Source organism: Lithobates pipiens, unplaced genomic scaffold, assembly GCF_037356315.1.
Source record: "Lithobates pipiens isolate NorthernLeopardFrog02 unplaced genomic scaffold, aLitPip1_a1.2 Scaffold_8, whole genome shotgun sequence".
NCBI lineage: Eukaryota > Metazoa > Chordata > Amphibia > Anura > Ranidae > Lithobates > Lithobates pipiens.
The window spans coordinates 75,585,899-75,604,559 of NW_027507903.1; the positions used below are offsets into that span (position 1 = coordinate 75,585,899).

The 18,661-nt window shown below is 44.7% G+C and overlaps 1 protein-coding gene across 2 annotated transcripts in view; it reads right to left on the reverse strand.

Moving 5' to 3' along the window:
- ONECUT1 (one cut homeobox 1) overlaps positions 1–8,246 on the reverse strand; it is an 85,883-nt gene extending 77,637 nt beyond the window's left edge. The window contains exon 1 of one of the 2 annotated variants that reach the window (XM_077472641.1): positions 6,876–8,246. In XM_077472641.1, the coding sequence (XP_077328767.1) occupies positions 6,876–7,947 (1,072 nt within the window). In that variant the 5' untranslated portion in view covers positions 7,948–8,246. The remainder of the gene's footprint in view (positions 1–6,875) is intronic. The other variant, XM_077472640.1, reaches the window with a different exon arrangement.
- Positions 8,247–18,661: the final 10,415 nt, after the last annotated feature.

Below are 18,661 nucleotides of genomic sequence, written 5' to 3' on the forward strand. Positions count from 1 at the left end.
CAAGCTACGTTACAGTACTATGTGATAAACAAATAGTTTCACTTCCACTTTAAAACTCCACTGTTCACTAGTCTGCTCTGAAATAGACAGCATTTTTCTGTACATTATTTCATATAAATATATAAAATAAATGCAAAGTCTAATTGGAACATTTGTGTTTTGCTTGTTTGAGCACAACATAGACCTGATCTGTTTAATTTTTGCAAAGTTTTCTCTACCCTCTAATCAAGCAAGGTACAGCTGACATTAAAAATGCTAAAGTCCTACAACACAGGCAATAAATCTCTATTAAACGTAAAAGAACATTTATTACCATTATTATTAATGGTACTATCATTCTGATTGACTATATATACTTTAAATCATATATAGCTGAATAATCACAAAATAGTTAAGGTGCGCACAACTGTTTTTGCATAGCGTAAAAAAAAAAAAAAAATGGAAGCTTACAATAATCTGTGAATTGGGGGTCAGCTTGCGGAATAGCAAGCGATTCTGGAACAATGAACTTGTATTGATCAGCCAATGTATCCAGTCCTAGAAAGAGTCAGGCCTGTATTAAACCGCACAAGTAAATCCAATTGAGTGGAACGCTAAGCTGAGTGTGTTTGATGCCCATTGTGAGGATTGTGTGTAAGCCCCAAATGTACAGAATAACATGGATTGAATCTGAGAGCAGAAGCAACCCCTGGACACCAACAGGGGCTTATTATGGCAGAAAATCATTTCAGTCCAAACGAAGGTCCAGAAACAAATGTAATATGACATGCTAATCTGTGGGGAGGTTGACACCACTAAAATAAAACATATGCAATGAGATGCTTGGGTTCAAAAACCTGCACTTGGCCTACTCAGTTTTCTGCATTGATCTGCTGAGGTTTCCAAGCTAAGGTGAAGACTTGGTGTACACATAACCACACTCCTAGGACATCTTGAAAAAATGTATTATGTACATCTGCATAGATATACAGAAGTTTAAATTAAACATTTTATATGCATATTTCACATGGTAAAAAAGTACGAAAAAATAAATAAAAATGCATCCTATTGAATATGTTTAGCATTATAGGTATTTTATTATTAAATTTCCATTACTTTACATCTAGTGGAGAGTGTAACCAAAAACAAATATTTGCTATGTAGTTTAGAAGTTTTTACAACATCAAAAACAATAAAATTGTAAATCTGTAGGGGTCACAATCATGTAAAAACATGTGTGCATGTAAGTTCCCTAAATGTATAATAACATACAAAATATTTGCTTAATGTAATATGCAAAAATGTAAAAGAAATTTTAAAAAATTGCATTATTAACATTGTTGTTATTCCTATCATTATTTACTAACATTGATATATTATTATTACTGTCAATAGTAATAATGTTGTTGTTTTTATTGTTATCGTTTATGTATCTTTTTATTTTATTTGTCATGATTATTATTATCATTATTATTGCTATTACTATTATTAGTGATATTATTATTATTATTACTATTATTATGATCATCATGATCTTCATTAATGAATTAATGTATTGTAATTATTATTATCATTCCTACTTTGTTTGTTTTTTGTTTGTTTTTTGTTATTATTATTATTATTTTATTATATTTAAGTATGGTATTTCTTTGTTGGAACATATTGATTGTATTGGAAAAAAAAAAAAGAAACATTCCACGAACATCTGCCTTTTTAAATGTATTTAATCGAATTATTTATATGTTTACGTCTTTCAGAGCCAATAGTTTCATATATATGTGTGAATTTATTAAGTCAATTCCATATATTTTTTCGGAATGTAGCCGAAGAGGACAAGTAAAAAGGGCTGAAACATACCATTTTAAACGAATGTAAATGAATTGTTCTGTAAAAATGGCAAATATGTTTATTTAGTTAAAAAATAATAAAAAATGAAACATAAAATTCCTCTTTGAGGAACACTGGAATAAACGAAAAGGAGGTGTGAATGCAGTGCAGGATATACGGAGCACTGACTATACAACTAGTGCAGATTAGGAATAATATTGCGACAAATGAAAATATTTGTGTCTCATGTAACAAACGCCTTCAAAACTGTAGAAAGGCTTTCAGTATTTCTATAGAAATTAGCAGGATCCCTCGATGAGCAGTGTGAAGTGCAGACACCTATATAGGAGCCTGTGATAGAAGCCGGCAGGTGTGTACAGTGCAGCCTCTTCATTTGTATGCAGCACCTCGCACTGTCAGCCACTCTAGATTGGCAGATTAATGCTCAGATAACGCCGAGAAGGGGATCCTTACCGTCTAATGCAAGCGCTTGTTTCCACTATTGATCCATGCAAATAAATGGAGATTCTGCTCCACTAAATTGTCGTAAAAAATACACGCCAAATGATCGAAGCAAGCGTCGGTTTATCAATCCCAACCTACTTTGGGATCCTTAGTAGTTAACCCTCCCAGGTCCATGATGGGGACATGTGCTACTATTTGGGGTGCTATCTAGGGACCCCAAAACATTTTCTACTTTTCAACAAATCAATTGTGACTTTTTTTTCCAGTCCAGGGAAGATAGCTGGCTGGTATTGCAACAAACAAGATTGCCCTGAGTTCTGTGTGTGTGTGTGTATATATATATATATATATATACACACACATATATATAATTATCTAATATCATGTTCGGTTTGATACTGGCTATATACTATGTATCTATCTATGTATCTATCTATCTATCTATATATATATATATATATATATATATATATATATATATATATATACATATATATATATAAAATTAGTATTAGTACAGTATTTATATATATATAAATTATATATATATATATATATATATATATATATATATATATATGTGTGTGTAAATAAATAAGTATATATATATATATATATATATATATATATATATATATATATATATGTGAATATATATATATATATATATATATATATATATATTAATATATATATATATGTGTGTGTGTAAATAAATAAGTATATATATATATATATATATATAGTGAAATGGTGGCATTGTTGTACTATTGGCCCGTTAGTGTATATACAGGCACGTTATTACAGCAGATGTGGAGCAAACTCTAGAGATCTATACAGAAAAGCAATATGTTCAGAATATATATGAGACTGAATAATGGAATGGTGGCATGCTTGTGCTCAGGGCCCATTAGCCTACAAAGCAGACAAGTATATGGAACAGACTATGGAGACATATACAGAAAAAAAATACGTGTTCAGAGTATGTATATGAGGCAGAATAGTGGAATGGTGACAAGATTGTGTTCAGGATCCCTTAGTATATAGGCACATGGTGTACAGCAGATAATGCACAACATTGAGCACAGTGCAGTGTAGATTTGCATAGAAAAGCAATGTGTTCAGAATATATATGAGACAGAATAGTGGAATGGTGACAAGATTGTGTGCTCAGGGCCTCTATATATACAGGCACATGGTGTACAGCAGACAACGTACATGGAGCACACTATGGAGATCTATACAGAGAAGACATGTGTTCAGAATATATATGATGCAGAAAAGTGGAATGATGATTGTGCTTAGGGCCCCTTAGTGTATATAGAGGCACATGGTGTACAGCAGGCAATGCACATGGTGCACACTATAGAGATCTATACAGAAAACCCATACGTTCAGAGTATATATGATGCAGAATAGTGGAATAGAGACATGCATGTTTGAACACATGGCCCCTTAGCGTATATACAGGCACATGATTTACAGCAGACAATGTACATGGAGCACACTATAAAGATCCATACAGAATAGTAATGTCTTCAGAATATGTATGAAACAGAATAGTGGAATGGTTACATGATTGTGCTCAGTGCCCCTATGTATACAGGCACATGGTGTACAGCAGACCATATACATGGAGCACACTATGAAGCACCATGCAGCACTGTAACAGGCACACACACACACACACACACACACACACACACACACACACACACGCATATATGAGCACACACACACAGGTGAGCACACACACACACACAGATGAGCACACACACAGCACAAAGTGCCTAAGGAGGATGGATCTGGCCCTTCCCTTTTTTGTCTTTAGAACAGATCGCCTGTGACAGCACCTCGGATTGACTGCCTGGCATTCTCCAGGGACGAATTACTGAAGACCTGCCAGTTAATTAAACCCTTAAATAAGGCTCTGCTTTCTATTAAACTCGAGGAATCCGTTTTTATAAAAATGATCACAATGCATGCTGAGTTTCCTAAAAACGCTCAGCATTGCTCCCTGGCTGGGAGATTATATGATGTGAATGCAAATGGCCAAGTACATTTAGCTACACATATACAACATTAATTAACAGAACGCCAGCCTGGCTGACTCTCTGCCATCTGCATCATTTAAACCCTTCTATACACATATTCCTGTATACGACTATTGCTACAGTTCTAAGAACAATTAAGCATTTTCTGACTTTCTGCAAAAATAGCTCCTAAAATTTGATTTTGATTTTCTCTCCAAATGACAGTCTTCAAATGACAGTCTTGTGGATAACAACAAATGACAGTTTTGTGTAACACATGCATTATTTTGCATTGCCATATTGACTGTACAAATGGTTTCAACAAACAACTTTTTAGGATAACTTTTTGAAGAGGGAAATAAATTAAAGTTGGATTAACTAATCAATAAACGGGGTATCACAATTAACTCAGGTGTGCCCTGGATCTGTCCTGACCTACCCAATTTTAGTGAGCTGCCCTACAAAGCAGGATTTTGCTGTGTAAAGAAATAAGGCCGAATCATATGACATTTCTGAGAAGTGAGAACCAAGAAGAAGAGTTGTTGATGATCATTACAAAAGGATTTGTATGGATTGGGGTCTCCATCAGTCCACAATCAGGCAGATAGCGTACAAATTGAAGAATTTTAAGGGCCATTGCTACCCTCCTTAGGAGTTGGTGTCCTACAGAGATAAGTGCATGGGCATATTATACAATCCTGAAACAAGTGGCAGATAAATAACCCTAGGATGACAAACACAGGTATCGCTTGCTCTTAACAGCATATGGGTTTAGTCACAGAAGAGAAACCCTGAACAAAAGGTGCAGTTACCATAGAACCCCCCCCCCAGGAAAACATTGCTGCCCAAGTCAAGTTTGTAAGAACCACATGGTTGTTCCATAATACTATTAATACTACTAAAACAATGGTCTGTGGACAGATGAGGTAGAAGTTCCACTTTATATAACTGATGTGTTTAGAGAAAATAGGCACTGCATGCCAATTCATAATCCTTATCCCAACTGTGAAGAATGGTGAAGGGAGTATACTTCCTCTGGGCCCAGACACCATGAAATCCTTGATGCACAATAGTTGCATACAGTATGTGAGTTCTAATGCAGAATTCCAGTATGTATATCTGAGATCTCAAACTCAACAGAAAGATCATACAACAAATAAACAGAAGTAAAACAACAAAAGTGTAGCCCAAAACAAAAGTATCCCATTTAAAAAAGGTCATATCAGAGCCAGGACCTCAATCCCATGGAAATGGTGTGACCTAAACCAGGCCATCCAGGGAAGACATCCAAGTGTATACTGTACCTTAGTTGAAATAATGTTCTAGTGTGAAATAGCTCTAACTGATCTATAGGTCTGATCAGCAGCCATAGGAAACATTTGGTTTAAATTAATTACCAACAGAAGATAGAAGGTTCCTTTAGTTCAGATCATAAAATTTCCCATCAATGACATTGATTACTTAAACCATTTGTTCAATAAGGACATGCCAATGTAAATGGTTGTATTTTTTTCTCTAATGCCTGTGCTGTTAATATAACCACTTAGATGAAGATCAGATCACATAGTAGGAATCCTGCAAAGAGAAATTATACCTATTCTGCCAATGCCTTTGTGTATGTATCCAAGTAACTCTGGGTAGTAGAATGTGTAAATGCTATCAGGAACTGGCTCCTAGCCATCCTTCCTACCAGCCATCAATACACAGATCAATAAAACAAACAAAAAAAATCTAGATACAACACCAATACAACTATCCTGAGACACAATCTGGTTAGCTGTCATTCTTTGTACCATATTACTCTAGTTGCATTTGAAAAAGCAAAAAGAATACTCCAAATAATATACTCAGTGTTGCATAATGACAAGGTGTGTTTACATTCATGGAGAAATACAAACTCAGCCTCTGCGAGTATTGATTTATCGATTAATAGATAGGTATCAATAAATCGATATTAATTGTTTGACAATGGGTGGTAGATATGAGTAGGGGGTGTGCTCCCTGGCCTCCTGATTTCACGTGGGATTTACACTATGAAACATGAAATATAGGAATAAGGGGGAGGTGGGCTTGTGGAACTATGTAGATCTATGGGACCTGGTTGTGTTGTAGAAGACGCATCCTAGGCTAGAAGATCCTATTGTTTGCCCAAGCCATGGTGAAAGGATCAGGAGACAGATGACATGTTGCCTGTTGTATTTCATAGAACATCAGCTATGGTACATATATATATATATATATATATATATATATATATATATATATATATATATATATATATATATATATATATATATATATATATATATATATATATGATATATATATATATATATATATATATATATATATATATATATATACCCTTTGTATGAAAATGAGCTAGAAGTGGAAACTACACAAAAGGGATGTAGACAGACAGCATAGAAGTCACAGTGCATTGATCATGGCTCTGTAGTAAGCAGCAGAGAAGACAGTCAAGGTGACAACCTACAGAGATGAATGTACAGCAGGGAGGGTGTCTATTGGGAACATATATGGGGGGACATGTATGGTGGGGGATCTGCTCACCTGCTAGCCTGAGAGCTGACATCCTCTGGAATTCTGGCTCCTGAAGCCACTTCCACATCCTGCGAAAAGTCTCCCGGCCCGATTTGAGTTTGCTCCAAGGTTTGGGGTTCCTCAGCAGATCTGAGAGGGTCCCTTGTGATCGGCACAGTACCCTCTGGGCAAAGATTGCCTGGGGGATGCTGTACCGCTTGAGCTCAGTGGTGATCCTCTGAGCTACCTCTTTGGTATTGATCTCCTCCATTTGCCCTGAATTACTTCCATTGTTGACCTGGGAACCAGTCATGGAGTTTGGGTTCTGCTCCCTGACGGAGCCCAGAATCTGCCCATGACCCTGGGAATTTAAATGGGCATGGGGGTGGTGGGGGATCCCATTGATGTTCACCATGCCAGCCGATGTTGGGGTGAGATGTTGCTCTCCATGCCTGGGCAGCATGGCAGGGTGGTGGGCTTCAAAACCGTTGGGGGTGAGCATCTTCTCGGTGGGCATGGTGGCACTGGGGTGGGCGTAGTGGGGCAATTGCTGGGCGTTGTGGATGCCCCCCAGACCCGACCCGGAGAGCGGAGACAGGCTTTGCCCCATGCCGGAGACATCCTTGTGGTAGGGGCTGTAGAGATTGTTCATGGAAGTCAGCCCTCTGTCATCCCTCATGAGGGTGAAGCTGCCGCTGACGTTGCCCGGTATCCGCTGGTGAGGGTGATGATGGTGGTGGTGGTGGTGATGGGGGAATTTGTCGGACACGGTGGAGATGGGTGGTAGGGGTTGCAGAGGGGTCAGCGTGGTGTAGGTGCTGCTCATGCTCATCCCTGGTGGGGTGTCACAAGCCATGGTCATGGTGGGATGAAGCGGCCCCGTTAAGGCATGGTCGGGGGGTCGGTGGTGGTGATGGTGGTATTCTCCTCCGTCCAGGATCGATGCCATGCCCATGGATCGCGGGTGGGCAGCCAGGTGGTTGCTGCGATGGCTCACCGGTCCCCTGTGATGGGGGCTGCCGCTCATCAGATCTCCAGTGGCCGGATCATGGCTCACCCCGTGCAGATCCCCAATATTGTCCATGGTCAGCTGAGCGTTCATGTTTATACGTGCAGGCTTGTGGACAACACATCTATCTGGCGTGCTGGTTAAACGTCCCAGGAATGCTTTACATGGAACTTCTGCCTTCCTTCACTTCTCTCTTCATTAGATTTCTTTTTTTTTTATGTTTTTTTTTTTTATTATTATTTTTTTTCCTATAGCTTTAAGGCCCGTTTCCCTTGATCAGAGCATCAGCAGCAGTGATTGGAGTCTGCTCATTCCCCTCGCCATCTCTTGCCATGTCTCTCTGTTCAACGTGTATAGAGGAGTCACTGAGCTTGCCCCTGCAGCTGCCTGAGCCGGACCGAGCATGCGCAGTGGAGAGCACACGGCTCCTCGTGACGTCACTGCCACTCTTTATTTAGGTAGCAAAGGCTTCTATTTACCATGTGAAAGCCAGCTTCCAGGCTACAGATCTCCGTGCACTTTACAGCAAAGAAAACTGCCCCATTATTATTGAAGTCCATTGCAAAAAATGCAAAAAAAAAAGAAGAAAAGAATCGTTGGTCATGAAGAATAGATTTGGTATTTACTCTATGCAACAATGTAACTGATGCATATTACTATAACGCCAACAACTGAAATAAAAAATGATTGATACACTGCTGCAGTTGTAGGGAAAATGTGTTTCTATTGACAGGGCATGCATTGGTTTGAGGCTACAGCTGTAGGACTACAAGTCCCAGTAACTGTTATAGATGCCTGGTTCACCAGGGCACCCCAACCCCATGTTCCCCAGTATCAGTATCACTTGAATGGGCTTGGGCTGTCACGCTTTATATTCATTTCCAATGCCAATCAGCAGCTGATGCTAAAACCCATTAAAATGTTAATAGACTCATTTGGCAAGTGAACTGCTGCTTGCAAGGACTGGAAAGACTACAAGTCCCAGTAACTGTTATACCGTAGATGCCTGGTTCACCAGGGGCATCACATAACCCATGTTCCCCATTATTAGTATAACTTGAATAGGCTTGGGCTGTCACACTTTATATTCATTTCCAAAGCCAATCAGCAGCTGATGCTAAAAGCCCAATGTTAATAGACTCCTTTGGAAAGTGAACTGCTGCTTGGAAGGACTGAAAGGACTACAAGTCCCAGTTACTGTCATAGATGCACTGTTCACCAGGGGCATCACAACCCTATTTTCCCCAGTATCACTTGAATGGGCTTGGAATGTCATGCGTTGTATGAATCCACAATGCGAATCAGCATCTGATGCTAAAAGCCCACTGTTAATAGACTCCATTGGCAAGTGATCTGTTGCCTGCAAGAACTGGAAGGACTACAAGTCTCAGTAACTGTTGTATGGATCACCAGGGGCATCACAACCCCATGTTCCCCAGTGTGATTCCAATGCCAATCAGCAACTAATACTAAAAGCCCAATGTTAATAGACTCACTTGGCAAGTGATGCTTGCAAGTAGTGATGGCCGAACGGTTCGCCCGGCGGTCGTTTCGCGGCGAATTTCCGACATTCGCGGTCCGCACGTTCGAACGCCTTTTTCCGTCGTTCGCCGCGGCGGACTTACGTGTTTAATGTATACAAGAACTTTAACCTTTGGTGACACGTTTATCATGTGATACAGGACAGCCAATTGAGACATGACAGCACATGGACACTTGTACATTCCCCCTAACCTATAAATACACCCGATCCGGTGGCCATTTTACATTCTTTCTTCTGTTAAGATAGGGACAGGTTCCTGTGTGGAGTAGGGAGAGATAAACCACTAGCTATTTGGTACACAAAAGTTCTTTTCAGGACTGGTATAGGTGTTAGGTGTTGATAGGTTTGCTGTGCTGCTGATTCTTGCAGCAGCCTGAGTGTCTTTTGTTAGTTTAGAGAAAGGGAAAGGACGGTGTATGCTACAGGGACAGCCAGATTAGTCTTTCATCATCATCATCATCATCATCATCATTAGCTGTTACTATCAAGGTCCACAAAAGAGCTGTTCCAGTAACCACTAATCGTTCTCTTTTTTTGCCAATTTGTATAGGGACAGGAAGGAAGCAGTGTTGTCAGGCAGTGAGGGTAATTTTAAAGACTTGCTGTTATTATTAGTTCCACAAAGGTTCTTTTCAGGACTGGTATCAGTGGTACAGTAATAGGCTTGTACATGTATAATATTCTTTCTTCCAAATATAGAAAGGATATTATACTTGACTGCTGCCCTTCTGCTGCAGTCTGCTAAACATTCACAACTCACTTGTTCCACAAAAGTTCTTATAAGGACTGGTAACTTGGTATAGGGTGCTACGGTACATAGGCTTGAGTGCGGTACAGTCTGCTGTTCTGTAAGGACCGCTATCGGTCCACAATAGATAGGGTTGACGTGCACCACTGCTGACCGCTGCCCTATACTGCAGCAGTCCTTCAGCGGTATAGGGACTGACGTACAGTCTGCTAATCACTAACACACAACCTGCTTGTTCCACAAAAGTTCTTATAAGGACTGGTAACTTGGTATAGGGTGCTACGGTACATAGGCTTGAGTGCGGTACAGTCTGCTGTTCTGTAAGGACCGCTATCGGTCCACAATAGATAGGGTTGACGTGCACCACTGCTGACCGCTGCCCTATACTGCAGCAGTCCTTCAGCGGTATAGGGACTGACGTACAGTCTGCTAAAAACTAATACACAACCTGCTTGGTCCACAAAAGTTCTTATAAGGACTGGTAACTTGGTATAGGGTGCTACGGTACATAGGCTTGAGTGCGGTACAGTCTGCTGTTCTGTAAGGACCGCTATCGGTCCACAATAGATAGGGTTGACGTGCACCACTGCTGACCGCTCACCTATACTGCAGCAGTCCTTCAGCGGTATAGGGACTGACGTACAGTCTGCTAAACACTAATACACAACCTGCTTGTTCCACAAAAGTTCTTATAAGGACTGGTAACTTGGTATAGGGTGCTACGGTACATAGGCTTGAGTGCGGTACAGTCTGCTGTTCTGTAAGGACCGCTATCGGTCCACAATAGATAGGGTTGACGTGCACCACTGCTGACCGCTCACCTATACTGCAGCAGTCCTTCAGCGGTATAGGGACTGACGTACAGTCTGCTAATCACTAACACACAACCTGCTTGTTCCACAAAAGTTCTTATAAGGACTGGTAACTTGGTATAGGGTGCTACGGTACATAGGCTTGAGTGCGGTACAGTCTGCTGTTCTGTAAGGACCGCTATCGGTCCACAATAGATAGGGTTGACGTGCACCACTGCTGACCGCTCACCTATACTGCAGCAGTCCTTCAGCGGTATAGGGACTGACGTACAGTCTGCTAAACACTAATACACAACCTGCTTGTTCCACAAAAGTTCTTATAAGGACTGGTAACTTGGTATAGGGTGCTACGGTACATAGGCTTGAGTGCGGTACAGTCTGCTGTTCTGTAAGGACCGCTATCGGTCCACAATAGATAGGGTTGACGTGCACCACTGCTGACCGCTGCCCTATACTGCAGCAGTCCTTCAGCGGTATAGGGACTGACGTACAGTCTGCTAAACACTAATACACAACCTGCTTGGTCCACAAAAGTTCTTATAAGGACTGGTAACTTGGTATAGGGTGCTACGGTACATAGGCTTGAGTGCGGTACAGTCTGCTGTTCTGTAAGGACCGCTATCGGTCCACAATAGATAGGGTTGACGTGCACCACTGCTGACCGCTCACCTATACTGCAGCAGTCCTTCAGCGGTATAGGGACTGACGTACAGTCTGCTAATCACTAACACACAACCTGCTTGTTCCACAAAAGTTCTTATAAGGACTGGTAACTTGGTATAGGGTGTTACGGTACATAGGCTTGAGTGCGGTACAGTCTGCTGTTCTGTAAGGACCGCTATCGGTCCACAATAGATAGGGTTGACGTGCACCACTGCTGACCGCTGCCCTATACTGCAGCAGTCCTTCAGCGGTATAGGGACTGACGTACAGTCTGCTAAACACTAATACACAACCTGCTTGGTCCACAAAAGTTCTTATAAGGACTGGTAACTTGGTATAGGGTGCTACGGTACATAGGCTTGAGTGCGGTACAGTCTGCTGTTCTGTAAGGACCGCTATCGGTCCACAATAGATAGGGTTGACGTGCACCACTGCTGACCGCTGCCCTATACTGCAGCAGTCCTTCAGCGGTATAGGGACTGACGTACAGTCTGCTAATCACTAACACACAACCTGCTTGTTCCACAAAAGTTCTTATAAGGACTGGTAACTTGGTATAGGGTGCTACGGTACATAGGCTTGAGTGCGGTACAGTCTGCTGTTCTGTAAGGACCGCTATCGGTCCACAATAGATAGGGTTGACGTGCACCACTGCTGACCGCTGCCCTATACTGCAGCAGTCCTTCAGCGGTATAGGGACTGACGTACAGTCTGCTAAAAACTAATACACAACCTGCTTGGTCCACAAAAGTTCTTATAAGGACTGGTAACTTGGTATAGGGTGCTACGGTACATAGGCTTGAGTGCGGTACAGTCTGCTGTTCTGTAAGGACCGCTATCGGTCCACAATAGATAGGGTTGACGTGCACCACTGCTGACCGCTGCCCTATACTGCAGCAGTCCTTCAGCGGTATAGGGACTGACGTACAGTCTGCTAAACACTAATACACAACCTGCTTGGTCCACAAAAGTTCTTATAAGGACTGGTAACTTGGTATAGGGTGCTACGGTACATAGGCTTGAGTGCGGTACAGTCTGCTGTTCTGTAAGGACCGCTATCGGTCCACAATAGATAGGGTTGACGTGCACCACTGCTGACCGCTGCCCTATACTGCAGCAGTCCTTCAGCGGTATAGGGACTGACGTACAGTCTGCTAATCACTAACACACAACCTGCTTGTTCCACAAAAGTTCTTATAAGGACTGGTAACTTGGTATAGGGTGCTACGGTACATAGGCTTGAGTGCGGTACAGTCTGCTGTTCTGTAAGGACCGCTATCGGTCCACAATAGATAGGGTTGACGTGCACCACTGCTGACCGCTGCCCTATACTGCAGCAGTCCTTCAGCGGTATAGGGACTGACGTACAGTCTGCTAAAAACTAATACACAACCTGCTTGGTCCACAAAAGTTCTTATAAGGACTGGTAACTTGGTATAGGGTGCTACGGTACATAGGCTTGAGTGCGGTACAGTCTGCTGTTCTGTAAGGACCGCTATCGGTCCACAATAGATAGGGTTGACGTGCACCACTGCTGACCGCTCACCTATACTGCAGCAGTCCTTCAGCGGTATAGGGACTGACGTACAGTCTGCTAAACACTAATACACAACCTGCTTGTTCCACAAAAGTTCTTATAAGGACTGGTAACTTGGTATAGGGTGCTACGGTACATAGGCTTGAGTGCGGTACAGTCTGCTGTTCTGTAAGGACCGCTATCGGTCCACAATAGATAGGGTTGACGTGCACCACTGCTGACCGCTCACCTATACTGCAGCAGTCCTTCAGCGGTATAGGGACTGACGTACAGTCTGCTAAACACTAATACACAACCTGCTTGTTCCACAAAAGTTCTTATAAGGACTGGTAACTTGGTATAGGGTGCTACGGTACATAGGCTTGAGTGCGGTACAGTCTGCTGTTCTGTAAGGACCGCTATCGGTCCACAATAGATAGGGTTGACGTGCACCACTGCTGACCGCTCACCTATACTGCAGCAGTCCTTCAGCGGTATAGGGACTGACGTACAGTCTGCTAATCACTAACACACAACCTGCTTGTTCCACAAAAGTTCTTATAAGGACTGGTAACTTGGTATAGGGTGCTACGGTACATAGGCTTGAGTGCGGTACAGTCTGCTGTTCTGTAAGGACCGCTATCGGTCCACAATAGATAGGGTTGACGTGCACCACTGCTGACCGCTCACCTATACTGCAGCAGTCCTTCAGCGGTATAGGGACTGACGTACAGTCTGCTAAACACTAATACACAACCTGCTTGTTCCACAAAAGTTCTTATAAGGACTGGTAACTTGGTATAGGGTGCTACGGTACATAGGCTTGAGTGCGGTACAGTCTGCTGTTCTGTAAGGACCGCTATCGGTCCACAATAGATAGGGTTGACGTGCACCACTGCTGACCGCTGCCCTATACTGCAGCAGTCCTTCAGCGGTATAGGGACTGACGTACAGTCTGCTAAACACTAATACACAACCTGCTTGGTCCACAAAAGTTCTTATAAGGACTGGTAACTTGGTATAGGGTGCTACGGTACATAGGCTTGAGTGCGGTACAGTCTGCTGTTCTGTAAGGACCGCTATCGGTCCACAATAGATAGGGTTGACGTGCACCACTGCTGACCGCTGCCCTATACTGCAGCAGTCCTTCAGCGGTATAGGGACTGACGTACAGTCTGCTAAACACTAATACACAACCTGCTTGGTCCACAAAAGTTCTTATAAGGACTGGTAACTTGGTATAGGGTGCTACGGTACATAGGCTTGAGTGCGGTACAGTCTGCTGTTCTGTAAGGACCGCTATAGGTCCACAATAGATAGGGTTGACGTGCACCACTGCTGACCGCTCACCTATACTGCAGCAGTCCTTCAGCGGTATAGGGACTAAGAGTTTTGTCACAGGGTCATTTAAAAAATGACATGCAGAGGAAGAGGCAGGCCCTTCCGCAGGGGTGGTAGGGGTAGGGCAGGAGCAACAGGCTTGAGCCAAAGTGGGAAGTTGCAGAAGGTGCGTTCAATTACTTTAAAGGATGCACCAGACTTGGTTGAGTGGCTCGCTCAGCCTTACTCTTCTGCACCCTCCTCATCCTCTCGATCTGCACCCTCTTCTTCACTCTCTGCTATGTGCACCCCCAAAGACACTACCACCAACAACACGACCACCACCACCACCACCACATACCTTCCGCTTGAGTCACTGGAATTATTTTCCGATCCATATCAAGAGGACATTTCTGATGCGCAGCCACTCTTGGTATTGGATCAGGAAGAGGAGGTAGCAACAAGCGCTACTCAGCAGTCTGACGCCAGTACCCAGATCAGCCCAAGGAGGAGGTTGGTCCCCGGTGTTGCTGCCTACTCCGAGATCTCTACTTATAGCGGTGGGGAAGGTGACGTTGATGATGACGTGTCTAGTGATGTCACGTGGGTGCCCACAAGAGAGGAAGAGGAGGGGAGTTCAGAGGGAGATATGGACCAGCAGATAGGGAGGAGAAGCAGCAATGACTTACATTGCACAGCAGGGACAAAGCAGACTGCAAATGTATCAGGAGCGAGTCATCGACCATGTACGGTCACATCTGGCGCTCCCAGGACACCGGCACATGGCTCCGCAGTGTGGGCTTTTTTTAACGTGTCCGCTGCTGACAATAGCGTTGCCATCTGCAATCTTTGCAGTCAACGCGTTAGTCGCGGTAAGCCCAATACTCACCTAGGGACGACCGCCTTAAGAAGGCACATGAGCAGCCATCACCGAGCCCAGTGGGAGCAACGGAACACACAAAGCCACACTGCAGGCTCTCACCGTCCAGCCTCGTCTTCTACTTCTCCTTCTCCTCTCTCCTCACAATTGTCCTCCACTCCACCTTCCATCACGCCAAGCTCACATTTTTCTGCAAAAAGGCAGGCTTCCGTGGGCCTAATGTTTGAGCGTAAAAAAATGATGATGCCGGATAACCCTCTTGCCCAACGGTTGGCGGCTGGCTTGTCAGAACTCATAGCCCGCCAACTACTGCCATATAAACTGGTGGACTCGGAGGCCTTTCGCAAATTTGTGGCCATTGGAACACCACAATGGAAGGTCCCAGGAAGGAAGTATTTCTCAGAGAAGGGCATCCCAGAGCTATATGGCCATGTTCAGCGGCAAGTGAATGTATCTCTGGCACACAGTGTCGGTGCCAAGATACATCTGACCACAGACACGTGGTCTAGCAAACACGGGCAGGGAAGGTATATCAGTTTTACTGCCCACTGGGTGAACCTTCTGACGGCCGTCAAGCATGTAACCCGTGGCACCCGTGTAGATTTGGTTTTACCGCCACGGATTGCATGCAGGCCTGACTCTTCTTCTCCTCCTCCTACTCCATCCTCCTCCCTCTCCTCCTCAGCTGCCTCCTCCTTTTCCGCTGCTAGCGTCTCTTCCACTGCACCGCCCAAGCTCCCCAGAACCTATTCCACATGCCAGGTGAGACGTTGCCATGCCGTGCTGCGTCTGTTGTGCCTGGAAGCAAAGAGCCACACTGGCCCGGCACTCCTTTCAGCTTTGCGTTCACAGGCAGATGAGTGGCTAACACCGCTCAATTTGACAGTTGGTAAAGTGGTGTGTGACAACGGTGCCAATCTGCTTAGCGCATTGAAACAGGGCAAAATCACGCACGTGCCGTGCATGGCACACGTCTTAAACTTGGTCGTGCAGCGATTCCTTGTCAAATACCCTGGGGTCCAGGACATCTTGCGGCAGGCAAGGAAAATCTCGGCCCATTTCAGAAGATCTTACACGGCCATGGCTCGCCTTGCTGACATTCAGCGGCGACACCATCTGCCGGTCAGACGTCTTATTTGCGATTGCCCGACGCGATGGAACTCAACCTTCTATATGCTTGATAGGCTGCTCCAGCAGAAACGTGCAGTTAACGTCTACCTGTATGAACTCTGCGAAAGAAACGGTTCTGGGGAGCTGGGTTTTTTTTCACCGCGCCAGTGGCTGCTCATGCGCGACACATGCAGACTTCTGCGGCCATTTGAGGAGATCACCAAACTGGTCAGTCGCAGCCATGGCGCCATCAGTGACATGGTACCTTATGCCTTCTTTCTGGAGCGTGCATTGCGTCGTGTCATTGATCAGGCTGTGGAGGAGCAGGAGCGGGAAGATGAGGAAGTCGCAATGCTGGATGAATTCCCAGGGGGGGCTACTCTATCTGAGACAAGTCAACAACAGGAGTCTGATGAGGAGTCAGAGGAGGATGGTGCCGGGGCGGATGAGCAGGAGCAAGAAGAGCATGCTTTAAACCTTTCTGGGATCCCTGTTGTGCGAGGATGGGGAGAGGAGAATGAAGAGGACGACATTATCCTGGATGATGAGCAGGAGCCAGGCCACCACACCGCTTCCACTTTAGTGCAAATGGGGGCCTTCATGCTCCAGTGTTTTAATAGGGACCCCCGTATAAAAAGCATGAGGGTCAAGGACCAGTACTGGGTGGCAACGTACTTAGACCCCCGGTACAAACACAAAATGGCGGAAATGTTACCGCCGTCGCAGAGGGCTGTCAGAATGCAGCACTTCCAGGCCTTGCTTCGAGAAATGCTGCATTCTGCTTTTGCGTGCGCTGGCAGAGGAGCAATTCCCACTCCCAGAGAAGGATTTGCGGGTACCAATCCAACAGCGCCTGCAAGAAGAGGCCGGTTTGAAGATGTGTTGGTGACTTCGGATATGAGGTCATTCTTTCAGCCGACCCATCGACAGGTGTCATCCGGATCCAGCATCAGGGAACGCCTAGACCGTCAGGTGTCCGACTACATTGGGTTAACGGCCGATGTGGACGCTCTGAGGAGTGATGAACCCCTAGACTACTGGGTGGGCAGGCTTGACCTCTGGCCAGAGCTTGCCCAATTTGCAATCGAACTGTTGGCTTGCCCCTCATCCAGTGTCCTGTCCGAAAGGACGTTCAGCGCAGCAGGGGGGATTGTGACCGATAAGCGTACTCGCCTAGCTCACCACAGTGTTAACTACCTCACATTTCTAAAAATGAATGAGGCATGGATCTCGGAGGAATTCAACACATGTGATCAGTAGACCATGTATATGTCTATAAACAATTTTTGGAATCAAGCACACAGACCTTCTTAATTCATTTGGCTCACTTCCCTGACCCAAAAAAGCACACCGTACTATATGCCCCTACCCTCCTCTTTGAAGAGGTTGAGCGGTGTCATATTTCTACTGGGGCTGCTTATTATGAGGGGTTCCCACCATCCCTGTGCTGTGCTGACTTCCTCCTGGGTGTTCTTATTATGAGGGGCTCCCACCATCCCTGTGCTGTGCTGACTTCCTCCTGGGGGTTCTTATTATGAGGGGATCACACCATCCCTGTGCTGTGCTGACTTCCTCCTGGGGCTGCTTACGGTGCTGCTGTCAGCGCTGTATGTCACGGAGCTGCTGTCAGCGCTGTATGTCACGGAGCTGCTGTCAGCGCTGTATGTCACGGAGCTGCTGTCAGCGCTGTATGTCACGGAGCTGCTGTCAGCGCTGTATGTCACGGAGCTGCTGTCAGCGCTGTATGTCACGGAGCTGCTGTCAGCGCTGTATGTCACGGAGCTGCTGTCAGCGCTGTATGTCACGGAGCTGCTGTCAGCGCTGTATGTCACGGAGCTGCTGTCAGCGCTGTATGTCACGGAGCTGCTGTCAGCGCTGTATGTCACGGTGCTGCTGTCAGCGCTGTATGTCACGGAGCTGCTGTCAGCGCTGTATGTCACGGAGCTGCTGTCAGTGCTGTATGTCACGGAGCTGCTGTCAGCGCTGTATGTCACGGAGCTGCTGTCAGCGCTGTATGTCACGGAGCTGCTGTCAGCGCTGTATGTCACGGTGCTGCTGTCAGCGCTGTATGTCACGGAGCTGCTGTCAGCGCTGTATGTCACGGAGCTGCTGTCAGCGCTGTATGTCACGGAGCTGCTGTCAGCGCTGTATGTCACGGAGCTGCTGTCAGCGCTGTATGTCACGGAGCTGCTGTCAGCGCTGTATGTCACGGTGC